At 40.5% G+C, this 20,099-nt stretch overlaps 1 protein-coding gene and 1 pseudogene across 2 annotated transcripts in view; both read left to right on the top strand.

Moving 5' to 3' along the window:
* RGS10 (regulator of G protein signaling 10) overlaps nucleotides 1-20,099 on the top strand; it is a 34,598-nt gene that overhangs the window by 6,663 nt on the left and 7,836 nt on the right. The window contains exons 3-5 of one of the 2 annotated variants that reach the window (XM_044439893.1): nucleotides 43-272; nucleotides 15,971-16,089; nucleotides 17,695-17,781. In XM_044439893.1, the coding sequence (XP_044295828.1) occupies nucleotides 149-272; nucleotides 15,971-16,089; nucleotides 17,695-17,781 (330 nt within the window). In that variant the 5' untranslated portion in view covers nucleotides 43-148. Of the gene's footprint in view, nucleotides 1-42; nucleotides 273-6,885; nucleotides 6,966-15,970; nucleotides 16,090-17,694; nucleotides 17,782-20,099 lie in introns of those variants that run through there. The other variant, XM_044439903.1, reaches the window with a different exon arrangement.
* On the top strand, nucleotides 10,216-10,328 carry LOC123034347 (annotated as a pseudogene).

Below are 20,099 nucleotides of genomic sequence, written 5' to 3'. Positions count from 1 at the left end.
ACAAGATTTCAGTCTGAATCATGCTCATTTGTGCCACTGCAGTCCCCACATTGTAAGGAGCCAGTGACCATCACTCCAGAGTGCCATTTGGCATCAGAGGAATGGCTGGCCGTGGCATGGGGCTCTGGCAAAAGAGTGCACGCTGCAGATGCAAAGGGGCCTCTGTTGGAGCACTGAGGGGAGGCATGATGGATCCTGCTATGCAGCACCCTGGGCTACTTGCCTACCAGCTGGAGGGATGGAGGAAAGAATCGGGAGAAGAAAAACCCAAGGTAAGCCCAGTCCGTCAGGCACACTGTGGGTTATTCCATGAACAACTCACCTTCTGTGACATGAAGATTTACAATAAAATTAAAAGTGCATGATGTATAACAACTACAGCAAGTATCCAGAGCTGATGTCCATGTTCCCATAGTTCTTGTCCAGTGGTAGATTCATACTTGTATGTTAGAGACTTCAAAGTAAACTCCAGCCAAAAGAGCCAAAAGGAAGCTTTGTAAAAGTGTTGTTGGTGGCATTCTTTTATCATGCTTCGTATGCAAACACAGGAAATGCTTTTTAATAATAACATGTAGACATTTTAAAAGGAAGGAAAGAGGAGAAATTAGTTGAAAACTGACTTCTCTAGGTCATATTTTATCTACTGTTGGTTTGACCCACAGACATAATGGCAATATGTATAAGAGATCAGTAAGTTCTCAACTCCATTTTAATCCCCATAACAACAGCCTTGTGAGGTAGGTTAGGCCGAGAGTCCATGACTGGTCCAAAGCCACCCAATGAGCTTCATGGCTGAGTGAGGACTAGAACCCGGATCTCCCAGGTCCCTAGGCTAACATGGCTATTATAGAGGAATGCCCTACCAGAATACATTCAGGAGATATTCTAAAATTTACAAGAGTTATTTCCACACTGCACTGGAGTCAGTAACAAGAAGAACTGAAAGCATTTCTTACCTGCAGAGGATCTGGAATGTTGAAATGATCAGTTCCACGGCTGCATGTTTTAATTTTTTCCACAATATCTGCATGCATTTGTTTTATGTTACGACACTGAGTTTTTCTATACTCAACTTTTAAGTCTCTACAACTTTTTGGATATTTTAGATTACTGACTCTGCTTTCTACAATTTGATACATTTGTGATATACACAGTTACTTTTTATGTTATCTAAATAGAATGTTATCTGCCACAGCAGTGCTAAGCCCTGGGTCTAACCGCACTAAAGGCGGTGGGACTTGCTTCTGAGTAAACATGCATAGGGTTGCATTGTTAGTCTTAGTTTAACTACATAGGTGAATTGTTTTGTGGAGGGTGACAATTACACTGTACAACCATGGTACACATAACTTGAAGCTTGTGGAAAGGGAAAAAGTAGGCTGAGGAAAGAACTGTACCAGCACCACTGTGCAAATACTGGAACCCTGTTATGCTGGCTAGTATATGTGGATAGAAGAACTTTGTATTCCTTGCAGTTACTAAGCTACATTAAGTTTCTGTGTTGTAATCTCTTGCAAAATAAAACATCTGTACAAGCTCCGTATAAACCACTTGGGAGATGTTAATCCAAACCATCTATTTGGAACACTCAATATAATTAGTGACTTTGAAAACCTACTCTGCTGATGATCTTGCTGTTTGCAAAATGATCCTTCTATTTAACTTGTCAGATGTTGGTTTGGGGAGCAAAAAAAAAAAAAAAAAAAAATTCTCCATACAGGCACACAAATATAATTTTTTAAAGAATCCTGAACTCCTATACTTGCCTCATCACACATTGTCATCACTGTGTTTTGCATATATCCTGTCTCACACTACTGCCATTTAATAAATGATCGTTTTAGAGATAATAAAACACAATGATTCTTAGTAAACTGACCTGTGGGAAGTTTCAACAACAAGAAATTTGGCAAATATTATTTATTTATTATATGTAGCACTGAAATGTAATAAAAGCCTTAACTAGAGATCATTTGAATGATATGGAGGTGGATGCAGGCAGAGTACCGATTTTAAGGGCCCTCGGGTAAGACAACATAAATGGCCCCACCTTTAATGACTCTAGCTTCTCACCACTGTGGTCACCAGCTACTATTTCTTCTCCTCCTCTTTTCACCACTACTACCCTTTGCTTGCTGGACAGGCAGAAAGCTAGTGGCATTCAAAGCTAGGTGATCCAGACCACTGCAGAGATGAGGAGAAGAAGAAAGTCCAGAGGGCCCTTGTCTGCCTGCAACTCCTGGATGGTCTGCTTCAACAAGTGCTTTACTGTGCCTGCCTTTGATTCTATCCCTATTCATGGGAAAGAGCAAAACAGGAAAGTTGCTTAGAAATACGAACCACAATAGAAATGTTGCAATCATTTTAAATAATAGAAGAATATGACTGTTGCAATTTATGGTTGCTTCCTTTGTGCTCTTTTCCATGTTAATATTCACCAACAAGACAAAGTTTTCCTTATGTAGATTTGCCCTCTCATAATGCTAATCTCATTTCAATCTCTTTAAATTTATAATGCTATCTGGATCAGGGAAGCTACTTATAAATTTCCAGCCATGAAGGTATGCATCACTACAAAAAACAGGAGGAAAGGGACACAAACTTGTATATAGTAATATATATATATATATGTATGTATATGTGTGTGTATATATATATATATGCGCATAAATGCTAAAAGAGACATATCTGCTGTTACTAAAATACAAATACAGCACATCCCAGCATACAGCCAAAGACTGATGCAGTGACCTGTATGCCTGAAGATTCAGTCAACCACCCACGTGCTAACTGTTGTTGGTAACAGGTCTCACAATGACCTTTGAACTGGAATTGGACAGCACAGCCCCTCAAATGGAATGCCTTCATGTAGAGGATTGTCCTCTGGCAGCCCGTCAAAAAGAAGATGGTTCTCTGTAAAGGTGGACACACAGTCACCTCCAAAGCTCCAGACAAAAAGGTGGGCCTAAATCCATCTGTTCCAACCCAAGATGGCACAGAAGAGAAGAAAAGCCTATGTGGCAAAATAATGGTTATGCTAGTTTTAAAATTACTCATGTGCTGACATTTCACATTAAAAGATGCCTTAATATCCAGTGGGGTGAACCAGATGGATTTAGGTTCTACCTTTTTTGTTCCGAGATTTGGCTTAGTGAGGTGATCCATATAATTAATTGCTAGAATTAATAAAAGCAGGGTGTGGATATAAAGATAGGAAGAAAACAGAACAATCGCATGACAGCACCTGAATTTGTGCTAAAGAATACTGATTTTTTTCCATAACAAAGGGATAATCCATAACAAAGGGATACCCTCATTCCAAGATCAAGAAGTTGTCTGGCTCAAGAGTTCACTAACATACTGAAAGGACATAGCTCAATCACTCCATCTTATTTATTACCATACATTCATATACATTTCCAATAAAAATATCACAGCAGTGAATGCAATAATAACGCTCAGCAAGGAAACTTTAACTATACTGTAGTCACATGTCAAGGAAAGCTTACATAAAAACATATCAGACTTCTAAAAATCAATAGTCTCGCTGTCTGTCTAATGTTAATGGAGAACATGGTCCAGAGAATGGATGCTTTATCAGTTGATACTCTACTGTAATCATTTATGCCTGTGGCACCCTTGGAAGTACTCTTTCTGAGGATCATAAAGACCAGCAGGGATGGAACGGATGAGGCTTTCACTAAAGAAAATTGAACCCAAGCTGTTTAGAGCAGGAGTACCTAAGTCTGGAGGATCCAGGAACCATTTTCACACCCTGCTCTTCCCCTGATAAGCTGTACCATGGGGTGCCAGGATCAGTGGCAAAATAGATTGGTGGTCTGCTGTCAAAATTGAGTAGTAAACTAATAGATTAATTAGTTTAGTAATTAAGTCAAATTTAGTTTGGAAACAAGTTATACATGACCTAGTTATCACTCTGTGATATTCAGCCTTTTTTGCTCCTGCTAGTTATGGCTGCAGCATTGAAATGTTGTCCATCCCCAGTTTAGGATTTTACTTAACCACAAAACCTTAAACTAAGTTTGTTTATATGCAGCACTTTTAGTAATTTTAATAGAGGGGTATCATGTTGTCCTTTGTGAGTGCGTGCGGTGTGCTTCCTGTTTTTGGCTAATGTATGTAATGACCACTCCAGCAAACACTGAAAACTGGATTTTGATGTTGCTAATTCCTTAAACCATTTAAAAGAATATCATGTTGGACTTTTTAAAAAGCATGTTCATCCCTGGGAAATGAAGCAAAATGGTTGGATGTGCTCTCTTTCTCTCCCTCCCCTCCTGTTGTACATACAATTAATTGAATGACATTTCCAGAGAATTCAAGAAGTATCATGTGCAAAGCCATTACTATAGTGTTATATTTTCCCGTTTAATTTTCTCCATCTCGCCACTCATTTTCTGTTTCCGACTTCTATAGTAAGCTACATAGAATAGGATAGGCTTTTATTTTGTTAGTGCATATTATAAACATGATTAAATAACTGTTAAAATCCATTATCTTGCTAACATGATGTCCTTCCCTGATCTAGAAGGAAAGCAAAGTGCTATTAATTTCCTGAAGACAGGCAAGCTAGTATGAGTGCTTTACCTCCCTGTTTTCTTTGCCATTACACACCACAAATTTTGCTAGATTTGCACTGAATTTTAAATAATTGCAAGAAAGTTATCAACTAATCTTATTCCTTTCAGCTGCATCTATTTACACTGTTTTGCAGATGTTTTTACCCCCTCCTGTTTGGACTTTTCTACAGTTTGTTGCATTGAGTATCTTGTATATATCAGGTGGTAACATTGTCAATGAGCTCTATTTCATTTTCAGGTTGTTATACAACAAAATGTGGGCAGGTTAAAAAGGGGTAAATATTTCTGCAAGACAGTATAATATATCCAACTTCTCAGTATGGGTACTGGTTATTTGTATGAATTGTATATGTAGAAATCCATATATTCGAGCTAACAAACTTCTGCTGCAATAGGATCTCATAACTTCACTGGACTGCTTAAAATTGACGTAGAGACTTTGGTCTATGATATTCACATTTGGGCCACCTAAGCTGCAGTCCTGTGCACACTTACTTGCGGAAAAGTATCATTGAAAGCAATGCACCTTCTGAGAAAATATTGCAGAGACACAAAAAGCCTGCACATAAAACTACTTCTATATCACTTGATAGGCTAAGATTTCTATGCTTAGTGGTTTATCTGAGACAGACACAATGCAAAACAATGTAAACATAAAAAATATAAAATGATAAATACATTAAAAACAATGCAAGAACAATAGAAAAGAGCAGTGTAATGATCAGCTACAAGCCAGGAAACCCTCAGTAAACAGCTGCATCTTCAACACATATTTAAAGCCTCTTGAACCACACATGAGTAAGCATCCCTGAGGGAGGGAACCACTATCAAGGCCCACCTATGTGGAATGACCGATAAGGCCTCTTCCAAAGATCTCAGAGGTGAATATGTTCAAAAAGTATAGATAGTTGGCTAAGAGTTTTCATCCAGGGAGCTTCCCATCTCCCTCCCTCCCTCCCTCCCTCCCTCCCTCTCTCTCTCTCTCTCTCTCTCTCTCAACTGCAGGATGGCCCTAAAACAAATAGGCATCCCAGATACCTTGGGCAGTATCCAACGGTGTCTTTCTGAAGAATCCAAGTATTAATGGAGCTCCACTGAATCTTTCACTTGTGTGAGGGCAACAAAAATGATGAGAGGGTTGGAGCAGCTCCCCATGAGGAACCGGGACAGTTCAGCTTAGAGAAAAGGCAAGCGAGGGGAGATAGAGGTATGGAGAGGGAGACATTTCTCTTCCTCTCCCATGACACTCAGATTTGGGGTCATCTCATGAAGCCAATTGGTGTTATATTTTGGACAGATAAGAGGAAGTATTCCTTCACACAATGTATGTTAGACTATGGAATTTGCTGCCATGGGAAGTGGTGATGGCCACTGTATTAGAAGGGGCTTTAAAAGGGGATTGGGAAGATTCATGAGGGAGGGGGCTAATGGTGGCCTTTAATCTTGGCTATGTGCAACCTCCTTTACCCAAGATGGCATGCCTGCATACACTGGAGACCACCATGTGTACAGCGTGCTGGACTAGATGGATGTTTGGTTGGATCCAGTATGGCTTTTATGTTGGTATGTTCTTATGTGTGCGCATGTTGAGCTACCAGAGTAGATGGCCCACTCCTGACACAGCTTGCATGGCCTCTTGCTTGCGCTTGCAGAATCTTAGCTGGGTCTTCCTCTTGCATAGTTTGGAATCTCATTTGCGCTGGCAGAATGACACCATCGCATGCTGTCCCTCGGAAGGGGCCTCTCTGCGGACCCTGTAACTTTACACAGCCGCTTTTTGGTGTCATGAACGGCTAACAATGGCTAGCCCGTTGTTATCGTGCTGGTAGGCTTTCTGTTTCAGGTGCCAAAACGACGTAACCGGCCTCGAGCACTAAGTGTCTCGTTCGCGGGGCGAGTGGGATGCCCTTTGCCGCCGCTCCTTCCCGACCGCCCAACAGTCTCGGGCAGGCCCTGGGAGCCCGGAGGCGGAGGCGCCCGCCAGGGGCCTCTTCCACCGGAACGGGTCGCCCGGGAGGGAGCGCTGTGCGCCACCGGGAAGGAGCGCTGGGCGCGCGATCGGCGAGGGCGCTTTCCTCCTTCCCGCCAAGCGAAAGGCGGGCTGAGCGCGGCGCTCCGCTCCGCTGCCACCCGCGCCGAGGGTGTCCCGGGCGCGGAGGCGAGCGCTGCATGACGCACGCCGAAGGACGGACGCCGCGCGCCGCGCGAGGCACCTCCCCGGGAAGAGAGAGCGCCCGGCCCGGGGACCTCCTCCTCCCCACCCCTCGCAAGCCCCCGGCTCCTCCTCGCCGCGGGGCTGCAAGCGCCAGCGAGAGATGTTCACCCGCGCGGTGAGCAGGCTCAGCAGAAAGAGGCCCCCGTCAGGTAAGGCTCGGCGCGGGAGTCCCTGTGCAGCCCCGTCAGCGAGGGGAGCTCGCGTGGCGTGGCGTGGCGTGGCGTGGCGCGGCGGGGCAGCAGTCGCGCCGCGCGCCCAGCCCGCGCATGACGGGCGGTTGCGGGTGGGATGCGCGGAGCCAGAACCGACTTGCTCTTCTGTGAGTGAGGGGAGTTTCTGTCTCCTCTCCTCGGCGGGAGATTGGCGGAGCGCCGCTTCGCGGTGGCTGTCGCCTTTGCGCGCTCGCCTTTGGAGGGCTGCCGCTGCCTCCAGGCAGGCTTGAAAGAGAAGACGGGTCGAGGCAACTTCTCATTTGCTCCGCGAAACCACCAAAAAAAGAAAACACAAGAGGAAGTGTCTAGCTGAAAGGGGAAGGCTTGTCGATTGATACTTGACTGAGTCAGGGTGGCCAGACAGATCCTTAAAAAAGAAGGCGAAGTAGGAATAAGGAAGGAAAGGGAACGAGACACGCACTGGCACATTTTGGACCCGCAAATGCGACAATGCTCGCTTTATTCCCCCTCCCCGTCCTGTGGAGCTGCGCGCTTAAGAGGCATGTGCTTGCAGTAAGGGGCTTCTGCAAGCGGGAGGTGGGAGTTCCCGTCTTGCTTCTTGTCAGCCCCTCTCCTTCCTGCCTGGGAGGCAGACAGGCCGGGCTGCTCCTGCTGCTGCTGCTGCTGCTGCTGCTTTTGTTAGCAGAAGGGACATCAGGAGACGGCGCATCAGGGAGAACTGCGGTGCCAATTGCCGTTCATGGCACAGCTCTCTGAATGGAAAATCCAGCGAACGCATGAAATAACGAGTCATAATAAAACCAGCCGGGCGGAGCACTGTCCCGCTCGCTTGAACTTCCCGTTCGAGCCCCGGAGCATTTGAAAGTCAGCTTTGCCCGGAGAGAATGCTTAGGGATGTGAGAATGATGAAGCCCTGCCTCACTTCGCGAAAATAAATCTCCACATGCTTGTTCAAGAGCAGCTTGGTTGGGCACGATGCCCGCCTCCCTCTGGAAAACATGCGCATATCAGAAAGTGAAAAATCCAGCTGCTTGCTAAATATTTAGATCAACTTTTCCTCCTCATCAGAAAAGCTACTTTTATGGCGTTTTAACAGCTATTTAATATATATACTTTGCAATCTGCTTTCTTATTCTGGCCACGTTTAGATGCAACGCTCAGATTAATATATGATTTCTTTTCAAAAGGAATTTGTGATGCAAAAATTATAATTAGCATTTCCTAATAATATTCCATGTTTGCTTTTCAAATATGTTTACAAATCACTGTATTTTAAAGGTTTAAGTTTATGGTGAAATGACAGAACAAAATGAATGATCCACACAAGGAGTGCAATATCACACTGAAATAGCTTTCAGCAGAGGAACAGGATGGATTTTTAGAGATGGGCCATAGCTATTTCTGGTGTTTATATTTGTTGGCTGACTGAAAAGAAGAAAGAAGTTAATAATTTACAAGTAGGTCCAAAATCATAGTATAAACTAGAGAGCAATGCAATTCTATGCACACTTACTTCAAAGTAAACCTTATTGAACTCCGTGGACAACTGTGTAGATGTAGAAAGTATATAAGTGCCTAATCTACCACTTTCTTGTCTACATGCAGGAAATCTCAGTCAGCTTATACATTGCTGGCATATGCTTGTCAGCACTATTGAAAATCTCTTGTTTGATGGATTCCCACTTGAGTTCATAAAGGCCATGAAGTCAGCTTACTTGTTTTTCCAAATATTCTGACCAATCCTATTAACTCTACCTACCTACCTACCTACCTACCTATCTATTTATAGTATTTTTATCCTGCCCTATACAGTCCAATTGTCCCAGAATGGCTTACAATATAAATAGCAATAAATACACAACCAATCAAACAAAAAAATCAATATCAAAACAAAATGCAACTGAGAATATATTAAAACCAGATTGAAATTATTTAAAATTATTTAGACCTTAAATGTTGGGCAAATACAAAGGTTTTTTACCTGACACCAAAAGGAATATAAAGTCAGCTCCAGGCGAACCTCTCTGGGGAGCACATTCCACAATCGGGGCACCACCGCAGAGAAGGCCCTCCGCTGGGTGTTCACTCTCCTAATCTCCTTCAAGGAGGGCTCCCGGAGCAGGGCCTCTGCTGCAGATCTTAGGGGGCTGGACGGTGTATAGGGAAAAAGATTTTCCTTCAGATATCCTGGTCCCAAGCCATTGGCATTCATTCCAAGCCATAGCATTCCAGTGCCGCACTAGATTTGAAACAGGAGATTTTTTTTGGAGCTTTAGAACTGAAATCTTAAATTCATTCTTTCTTGCCCCTCTTATTTTCCAGCTTCTGCAACATTTTTGGCTATATGAAGATGGTTTATCTTTCCTCAATTTTCCCCATCTTGACTTTTTCATTCTTTCCTCATTTTATACAAAATGCATCTGTTTGGAAGTAATTGCAGGGGCAGGGGGTGGTTGTAGAATGTCACCAGTATATTACTTTTAGTAGCTCAGAAAACCAAAACAAATGCAATGGTTATGAAATAGCTGGGCTGCAGATATCAAACAAATTATATTAAAGGTGCAATTCTATGCATATTTAGACAGATAGAACCCCTACAGCTTCCAGAAAGCCCTAGTCGTGCTGGAAGTGTTAGGCCTTTTCTGTGTCTAAACATTCGTAGGACAGCAGATTGAGAGTTGAAATGTATGCCACTGTACTTCAGTGCTAGTTTACAGGGGGTAGGGTGGGGAGTGTGGTTTAAACCAGGTTTTTAAACTTTGTTCTTAAACTTGTAGTGTGTGTCAGAGGGATACTTTCATACATGCTACATATGCCATTGACATTTCCTTCCGTACAGTTAAAAGTAGAAACCAGTGATTCAAAAGAGGATGTTTGGGCTTGTAATTTGAGTAAACCCAGACATTCAAAGTATAAGCTACATATGATAGCCCAAATCTCCTTTAGAAAAAGCAAGCACGAAAATGGAAGTGATTCTTGGCTGCATGGAAAGTAAGAGCAATTTCTTTCTTATGTTGTATCGCTGTGTATGATTTTCATGATGGGTTATCAGTTCTGAGTTGGAGTTTGCAAGTGAAAGAGTATTCTTGTGATCAAGGCAATGTATAAGCAATGTATCCATGCTGATGGATAATATGTATCATATGTTGAGTTGCTTTCTCAGCTTTCTTCAGAATATAAATAAGACTGAATGAAGAAGGAAAACAATACGAAAGGCATGCTAATAATTGCTTCTCAGCCTTTTGGCTAAGGTCAAGTGTAGTATCTGTTCTTATCAGTTTTGTATCTGACACATCTTATGTTTGAGGACTATATATTAAATGGGGTTTTATACTAAAACTGGAATGATACAGAAAAGATTATCATGGCCCCTGAGCAAGGATGACTTTGAGGTGTTAAAGAAAAGAATGTTTCCTCACATGCTTTTTTAGAAAAGCAAATCAGAAGGATAATGCTGCTTATAGTCATTGTGCTGGATCCATACCAAATTAGCTGCAATTACTTAACACCAGAATAAATGGGGCTTAAGTCAAGAGTAATTTATCCCATTAATTTCAGTGGAACCTACAGTCAATTTAGTCTGCACCCAACCTATTTGCATTAATAGGTCACATATTGGTTTTTCTTTTTCTTTTAATTTATTGATTTATTTTTTGGTTTGAAAATATGAAAGCAATGAGAGAAAATAATCTACAGGTTGTTCTGGATTATATTTTTAATTGTGTGATCACCCTGCCTGAAACACAGAGTTCTACAGGGGACAGGGTGTCCTGATGGTGAAGTTTTCCATTTGTAATCCTCCAACTGTTTCTTCCATCTTTTTTTTTTTTTTTTCCTTACCACAAATCATCTGTTAAGGATGGAAAAGCCTGTATAGCTGCAGAATACCTTTTGGACTAATAGCACTGGGAGCTCTGTACCTGCTTTTGAATTGCAATCACCTTGCCTCATCTTCCATGAAATTATGCAGGAGTGTTCAGATAATGGAATTAGCAACTTGAAATCTTGCCATGTTTCTCAGTTACTTCTTCAGTCTATTTTCTTGCCATGCAAAATCTGTTAAGGAAAAATGAGAGAAGAGCACGGACTGTAAGTGCTAGCCCCCTCCAACCTAGTCCCCTCCTTAAATAGCTGGTAGAACTTTTTAAAGTTATATGATTCTTACAATAGATCCTAAACATTCTATTTGGGAGAAGAAACTCTGGCTGATATCAGTGCGATTTGCTTTCAAAGAAGTATGCTTAATATTTAAATCTCACTGTACATGCTTACTGGCAGTAAACCCTACTGAACTCAGCAGGACTTACTGCTGAGTAAATATGCATAAGATTGTATTGTCAGTTTTTTAGATCTGGGAAAGTAAAAGACAGGCCCTTTTAGGTAAGTGAAAACAATTATGAATTTCACTTGTATGAACTTGTACTGATTAAACTAACAGTTTGACATTCCTATCCTAAAACTTAGGTTTTTATTGTTTCACTGAGGACAGAATCCTATGCATGTTTAGACAGAAAAAAATTGCCGCAGTCCCCAGCATTCCCCAAGTTTTTCAGTGATCAACCAGCTGGTGTCCTTAAAACACACAAAATTTTTGAACCATTTTAAAAACCTTTGATTATGACTATTACCTGCATTGACACTGACCCCATAGAAACAAAGCTTAACAAAGGCCTGCTTTACCACTGCCTCTTGTCTTGCTGTTTCACTGGCTGTTTTAACTAATTTTAGCTGAACTGGTGTTATTATTGATGAATGCAGATGTGGTATCCCGGAAGCTACAATCCTATAGATATTTCATTTTTTATAGAGTATAAATCCCACTGACTTCCATAATACTTAGTTCTGAATAAACATGTGCAGGATTGCACAGCACAAGTTCAGAACATTTAAAAAAAATTGTTTGGGGCTTCATAGGAATTGGGGCAGCAGAGACATTTTTTCCAATTTCTCAGCTACCTGTCAAGGGAAAAATGAAACCCCTCCAATGAAACAGACTCTTGAGAGAAGTAAGGGCCAGATTAGATGTGATGACAAATACAGTGCTAGAAACTACGTCTGTTTATTAAAACAAGACAGAAGAGTAGTAGTGATAATATTCAACAGGATGGCAGTACATGGGAAGAGGTGCTCCAAACCATCCTTCATGAGCCATTTCGTTCTGCCCCCATACAAACATATATCTCATTGGCTTTTCATAGAGTAGAACTTATCCAAATCAAACCCTGAAAGAGCTCCTATGCCTTAAAGTAGAAGTGGGAAACCTTCTTCAGCCTGAGGGGCGGAAGCCAACGCCAGCTTCCACTGGTGGATGCCAAAGTCTGCAGGGCAGTTTTCCAGCCAGAAGAGTACAGATTTCATATAGCAAAGATCTAGTCCAAATTCAGTTATCTGTAGCCACCCCTCACTCCCATCCATCTATTCATCATTTTTGCTCTCACACAAGCATATTCCACATGCGTCCCATGCATCCATTCATCTCTCTCTCTCTCTCTCTCTCTCGCACGTGTGTGTGTGCACATGCACATGCACACACACAGAGGCACTGTTTGCATGTGTCTGCATAGGGTGGAGAAATTTGATACTGCACGGAAGATAATTCCTAATGCAAACATAGTAGAGAAGTTGGGGCGTGTGTGTGTGTGTGAGAGAGAGAGAGAGAGGGAGAGAACATGAGCATGAACTTGAGGGAGGGATGCATATGGGAAAAAACAACCAGTGAGAGTAAACAGGAATCTCAAGTTCTTACAGAAAGCTTTTTTTATTATTTTCAGAGAATATGCTTTCCTTTGTTGGAGACCATTAATCTTCTGTTAGATGTATTAAAAACACTGCCCCCACCTATTTCTTTGCCCAGAGTGAAGGCTGGCCTTTCTAATACATCTAATAGAAGATAATGGTCCCCAATAAAAGAAAACATATTTTTTTAAAATGCAACAAGCAAAAATACAATGCTTTCCACAGACATCTTTTCACTCTCTCTTTATTTTCTCTCACTGGTCTTTCATACATTGGATTACAGCATCAGATTCATTTACTCATAGTCTGCAGCAGCATTCTATAGATATTTAAAATTCAGGAACTTAAAACAGGAATGGAATGTGTCAGAATCCCACCACACCTAACCAGCATAGCCAATGGTGAAAGATGCTGAGCTTTACAATCTAATATATGGAAGGCCACATCTTCCTCAAACCTGACTTAAATCAACCCACTGGACCTGAAAGAACACACATCCTAAAATTGTAGGCTCCTCATACACAGACGCTCATAAAAGATAGTGACATTCTGGTGATATTCTGCAGTCAGCATGAAGTAGTGGTTAGAGGAGCTGACTATGATTAAGTGGACCACGAACAAATCCCCCCTCAGTCATGAAACAGCCTAGGAGACTTTAGGTGAGGCATTATCTTTCTGCCAAACATACCTCATACTGTATTCTTAGGATAAAATGAAAGGGGAAGATCAATTGATGTTGCCTTGAGCTCCTTCAGGGAGAGAAAATGAATAAATAAAAATGCAATGTGGAATCCATATAAATCAGTTGTGCTTGCAGGGAATAAACTGAATTCAGTAACCCGCATCAAATGCTACAAAGAGTAGAGAATTTTCCTCATAGGAAAATGCAAACGCTAGAGAAAAGTTTGCAAATATCTAGGTGTTTGAAAAGACATCTTAAAGAGCTGAGAAAATCCAGGTTCCCGTTCTCTAGTGTTTGCATTTTGCTGCTCAGTTCATGGCTAGATGAAATGTAATGAGTGAATCAATCCTTAGTGAATGACAAGCATCGGTGCAGCATGGCGCATGGTTTTTTCTGTAATGCCATTTGTGCAGTGTCCAGTGCTAGGTCAAAACAAATGTTTGCTCACATTAGGGATGTCCTGCCAAAAACAGAGGTTAGTTTAAAGGAATAAATTTGTGTATGCTGGGAAAGAAGGCAGCTTCCCTCTTCCCATCAAAGCTGTTCTAGACAAATCTGGAGACAGAAATTTTTTATTGCTGCTAGTTCCAAATAGTCAGGATTAACTGCTCCAAACATAAGAAAGTCTTTATATTCTGTAATAAATGTGGAGTCATAACCAGCTGTCAAGTATCCATGCAGGTCATTATGTATCTTGCAAGTCTTCCCCAGATCCCTACTGCTACAATTCCTGTACTTTATTTGCCAACATCCTGGAAACTCAGAGCACGCATAGAATTGCCCCCTTTTAAATTACTGTGGCCGTGTGCCTCTCCAAATAGCATAGCATGCAGAAGTTTATCATGGGAAATGTTTCCTGGCATGGAAATATCTAAGAGGTTTTTGAATATCAGAATATCAGATTGCTCTTAAAGCAAAGCAGCAGGGCAAGTTGTGTGTGCGTGTGCGCGCGCGCGCTCGCGCATGTGTATAAATTGCAGACCTACCAGAATTGTTACAAATCAAGTTTATACCTCATGTGTTGTAGAGATTTTAAAGTGAGTGGGTAATATTTGATGAAATTGCAGAATCAAAAGTTTATCATCTGAGTGGTATTTCCAGTCAGCAGTGTTTTATATAGCCCCTTGCTATTTTATATAAGCAGCATAACCCTTACAGTGTCAGTCTTGTCACCCATCTGGAGGAACTCTGTTGCTGCTCTTGATAGTAGGGGAAGGCTGTAAGATCCTGCCGTGGTTTTAGAAGGTGTAGAGCAATAATGCTCAGATAAAACAGTCACTTGGCTGAATTCGAGCTGTCCCAGCTCCCACTGTGGATTTCCTCCTGCTGTTGGCTCTCTGATATTCTAAACTGTGCTGTTAAACAAGAAAAACAGTACAGAGAAAGGGTTAACTGCCACTTTCTCTAGGGGTGGATCTGATACAAATTCCCCCTCCTTTAAATTTAGAAGGGAAACAATGAGAGATTCCATTCGTTAATATCTTGGACATTTATGCTCTAAATTATTTGCATGAAATGAGCAACATAATGGAGTCTTGTGATGAGATTTTCACTTTAAAGAATGGAAAAGGACAGAGAGTAACTCCGCAGTACCCTTTCTGCTTGGAAAAAGAAATGCTTTGAGAGCAAAAAGAGAGAGTACTTGTTACTTGCTAGTCATATTGGTCAAGCTGTTAAATGGCTTATTGCACTTCTCATAAAGTACAAATGAACACAGTGTTCAGTGGATTTTATCCCAGTGACATCTGTCTCTCTGAATCAGTCTGGCTACTAGTCTCAGCCCATCCAGGTGAGGTCAGTCCAGAATCTGTCCAGGAATTAGAACCCACTAATATCAGTAAAGCCATTTTATCTTTCAACATCTAGGAATTCTTTCTTTTTGATGCTAAAATTCCAAAATGTATGGATGGCACAAAAACTTTGGATGCATCCAGACTAGATTTTTGGGGGCAATTAGACTGAATTTAATAGAAGGTCCAGACAACACTGTTTTCTACTTGTAATTCTCTTGTGTTTTCCTATTGGTTTGTCTTTCCACAAATAATCTTTAAGGAAGAAAAGAAACAATATTCCTTGATTGGTAGCACTAGTAATCTTCCATCTGAAAGTGTTCTTTTACATATTTGTGTTAACATTTAATATTTATATTTAATGTGCACTTTGCAGTTTGTTATGAGAATAGGTCCCATATGGAAACTTTAGCATAAAAGGAAACCTACGTTTTTAATAATAACTTTCACTTTCTGAAAATTTAGACCTTGCTTATCAGTCAAAACTTTGAAATAATAAAATACTACTTCCCTTAGACCATTCCTTCCTCAGAATGCTTGCCACAGTTGGTTGTTCTATACATGTAGATAATCAGTTGTTAAGTACAATCACTGAAGTTTTGTGCCCTCACTGAAAGGTAATGTTTTCATGAATGCAGTTTGGCTGAGCAGTTACACTGTTTTGCTAAGAGTAGGAAGAAACCACAGTGCTTATAGGTAGGATGGACAAAATTTTTAATTATCAATCAATCAATTAAACATAATACAAAAATAATTTTAATTTTATTTTGCAGAAATAACTGACAATGACAACAAGCCAGGCAGCAGCCAGCAAAGTCAAAATGGCACTATAAGATGGGCTACATCACTAGAAAATTTACTGGAAGATCCAGAAGGCGTCAAGAGATTTAGGGTTGCTATCTTAACTGCTATTTACTACTTATGTTTAATTATATTTTCCAATAATGTTTTGTATCTGCTATATTGAATGGTGTTGTATTACCACATTATGAGGATCAAGGTTGTACATATAATTTATTCTGAGGTTGGCCTGAGCAAATTCACTGGGACTTCCTTGGAATAAAGGGTATGTGAGGATCACAGCCAAAATACTTGAGTTGATAGGTCTTCCTTGATTGGTTTGTATTTGAAGAAAGTATGAAAATATTTGAAAAGGAGCTTGAAACTTAACTCATTCAGAACTGAAGCACGAAGACTGGTAAATGGTTAGTTAGCTGTTCTCAGACTGAACACGAAGACTGGTAAAAGCCACCTGTGACTTCCAGTTTGGCATGTTGGTGGTACATACTGACATGGAGATATAATAAGAGGCTAACAAGTGTTATGGCCCTTGAACTGAGCACTTTAATGTTTATGGAGTAGATGGATGCTTTAGCATATGAAGCAGCCTCATCCCATTTTAGACCTTCAGTCTGTTGCTTTTTGCCATACTGATAGGTACTGCAATACCAGTATAAGCTTGTAGGGTTGTCAGACAATCCTGTTTGTTTTGCTTTTGTCTAAGGCCTTACCTTGCAGTCCCTATTCAAGGTATTAGTGACAGCCACTGAAAAACCTTTTCAATTGTAAGCATATGGTAAGTGTTAAGAGGCAACTGGGGTTCCTTTCTGCACAAGCACAGGGTTCAGACTGGATATTAGGAGTGTGGAAAACAACTATGGTGCTACCTCTCTCTTGCATAAAGTACATTACATAAAGTTCATTGCAAAACTAAAATTCAAGTTTCACTTGTATATATATAAACTTGTCTTTATATATACCAAGAATGAGCAACTTCAGAAGGCCCAGGGAGCAATTTTCACCCCCTGGGCCCTACTTCTTTGTGATAAAGCAGCAAAAAAACCACATTTCAGCTTTACAAGAAGGTGAGCACATGCTTTGTTGTAAGGGCAAACTACACTCCCAGAAGACATAGAAGAACACACATTTTCAATTGACTTAGATCTATATTCTTTTTGTCACCATGCAGCTGCTGTGCCACTGAAATTGGTAACATAGCTGCCCTTTTGGGGTGTTGGTGGTCACAAAACAAACCAGGGACCACACATAATCCACAGGCAAAATGTTGCCCACAGGTGATATACAGTTAAATATTAATATATTGTGTTCAACCATTCCTTTTGGCTCAATTTAATTTGTTTTAAAGTACAATCCTATTTAGAGAAATACTTTTGCTTCTCATATATTTCCTATATAAAAAACCTTTGACATGACTGTATGGATCGACCAAGCTTTCAGGTGTTCCCCAAGGCTGATCTTACTTATTTGTTGTAATTTGTATTTATCCCATTGTGGAACTCCCAATGGCTGTACACATTTTCTAGGCGGTCGTCTCTCCAAGCACTGACCAGACTGAGGCTTGCTTAGCTTCAGCAACATGGCTGCCTCATGTGGGGCCTTATAAGTTTCAATTTGAAACAAATGGGTTTTCCTTCTCTGTAGTTAAAAAGCTAGAATTTTGGAGCTAGGTTATAACGTCTCTCTCTCTCTCTTTCAGGAGTTTTTAAAGAGAGAATTTAGTGAAGAAAATGTTTTGTTCTGGATAGCATGTGAAGAGTTTAAGAAGATACAAGATAAGAAACAGGTACTGTATCCAAAACCAAAGACTGAAAAGATTCTAATAGAGTTTTCAGACAAATCTGCTTAATGAAATATTCATCAGGTATGTGAATACAAATTGGGTCAAACCACATGTTACACGAGTTGTGTGGCATGTAGCAGAGGCCTCTTTTACTTTTTATGCTTGTGTAAACGTTAGCAGCCTTGAATCAAATTGGGACCGTGGTGGTCTGGCATGCAAGATTAAACCTTCCCCATGTTTTCCCCCCAAATCTCCCACATGAGGGTGCACAGGGAAAAATTTGGTAGAGGGAGAAAATTAGATCCTCCCATTCAGAATGTCATGGCACCAACCCAAATGGGTTCCATCAAAGTTTATGTCAGTGTAAAAATAAGAGAAGTTTCAGCTATACTCTATGCTGTTAGCATAACACGTAATTTGGGCTGAGGCATCAAGAATACAACATTACAGTAGTTCCTGAAATTATATATATGATAATGCCTGTGGTTGATGGATTTTAAGTAAGACCACGATCCTTGAATTCTCCTACTTACATCTAAAAATAAAAAAATTCCTTTTTATTGCATATTAAAATAGATTTATTATTTTAATGCTGTTTATTCAGTGCTGTCTGACACTGATGCAATCATATTCCAATCACATTTGCAATTGACATGATAGCTGTAGAAAAAATGCTTCCCCTCCAACACCAACAATAACATACTGATATTCGGATGATAGGAATGCCAGCTTCCCTCATCCAGCTCTGGGCATTCACTTCTGCCAAACGCTTCCTAGAAGGAAAACATGAAGCACTGTTTCAGAGCAGCTAGGTTGCTGGTTAGGAGAAAAGAGATTTGAGAAGAGTTATTGATGTTGTAGATCAGCCATGGGCGATTTGTTGCTGTCCAGATGTGTTGGCCAACAACTCTCAGTATACCTTATCACTGGCTAGGCCAAAACAAGTTGCCCACCCTGCCTTAAAGCCAGGATGGAGGCTCTTAAACAAGAATGACGGAAGGACATTATTTTTTGGACTCTTTCTTTGAGAATAACTTGGTACTAGAGTGAAGTTTAGGCTAAAATAGTAGTTTCCCATTGCACATATGACTGCAACTCAGTCTTCCCCAACCTGGTGCCCTTCAACTGCTACCATCCCAGCTGATACAGCCTAATCTGTTTCTTTCTATATAGTGAGTGGAATTCAGGGGTGGTCCCAGGCAAGCTCAGCCCACCTAATTATTATTACCTTTATTTGTGTTAGGTTAACAGAAAACAATAAAAATGATTAGAAATGTAAATGTTAGTAAGGTAATGTCTGTAATGCCATATCTTTATCCTGCAAACATTTACTCAAGAAAAGACATCTGTTCCCTCCCCCACAAATGAGTACAATTGCACATTGCACTGCAGTTTCTGGCATAAAATAAGCAAGGAATTGGAAACTCCTGGAAGCTCTAGGTAGTTTATGAATTAACCTAATGATTTCTCACGGTCTGTTGTTCAGTTCACTCTGTGATATTTAACCCATCAACAATCCAGACTTTCTAAATTCACACATCATATAACAACCCTAGAATGGGATGTTCCTAGGTTAATTGAAAGTTAAAATGACAGTACATGGGAAACAGTATGCTTTCACTTCACTCATCTTCAGCAATTTCTTGATTTAATAAGTCAGAAATTGCATCTGATATGTTAACTAGCTCATTGTCTAGAAACAGACTTCTGGCAACGTGGTCACAAGAAATCGCTCTTATATCCTATTATCCAGTGTAAGATATGTTTTATTTGTTATATAAGGAACTGAGAGATTGCAGGGTTCCCTAAGGATTCTGTTCCTGAGAATGGAAGCATACAGTCAGACCAGTGATATCAGAGAGAGAAGAACCAGGAATGAGCTAAGTGAGGACTAGTATATGATATGGCTTTTAATTCCTGTTGTTTTATTAGGTCCAGGTATTTAACTGTTAATTGTTTTTAACTGTTTTGAATTCTGTTAAAATGTTGCATGGCAAGATATATTTTTTATAATATCCTTTTATTATTATAATTTTTATAATACAATGTATCCTCGGTTTTAATCCTTGTGACCACCCAAGAGCTTTTCCTTTGGGCAGCATGAAAATGACATACAGAGAATAAAATAGGGTAGTGTGTGTAATCACAAATCACAGTGTTATGGTTTGGCCTGCATAGCATAAACATGAAAGAAAGATGTAGCTGCTTGCTGCATCTTTAAAGTAATGCCTGTTTTGGTTCCCATTGAGGTTTTCATTTCTTACTTGTAAATCTGCATTAATTCTTCAAAGGGAGAGTTATCACCCACACATATCGCAACA

This window comes from Varanus komodoensis, unplaced genomic scaffold, assembly GCF_004798865.1.
Source record: "Varanus komodoensis strain SLA01 unplaced genomic scaffold, ASM479886v1 scaffold1, whole genome shotgun sequence".
Classification (NCBI taxonomy): Eukaryota; Metazoa; Chordata; class Lepidosauria; order Squamata; family Varanidae; genus Varanus; species Varanus komodoensis.
This window is presented reverse-complemented; position numbering and strand designations above follow the sequence as displayed.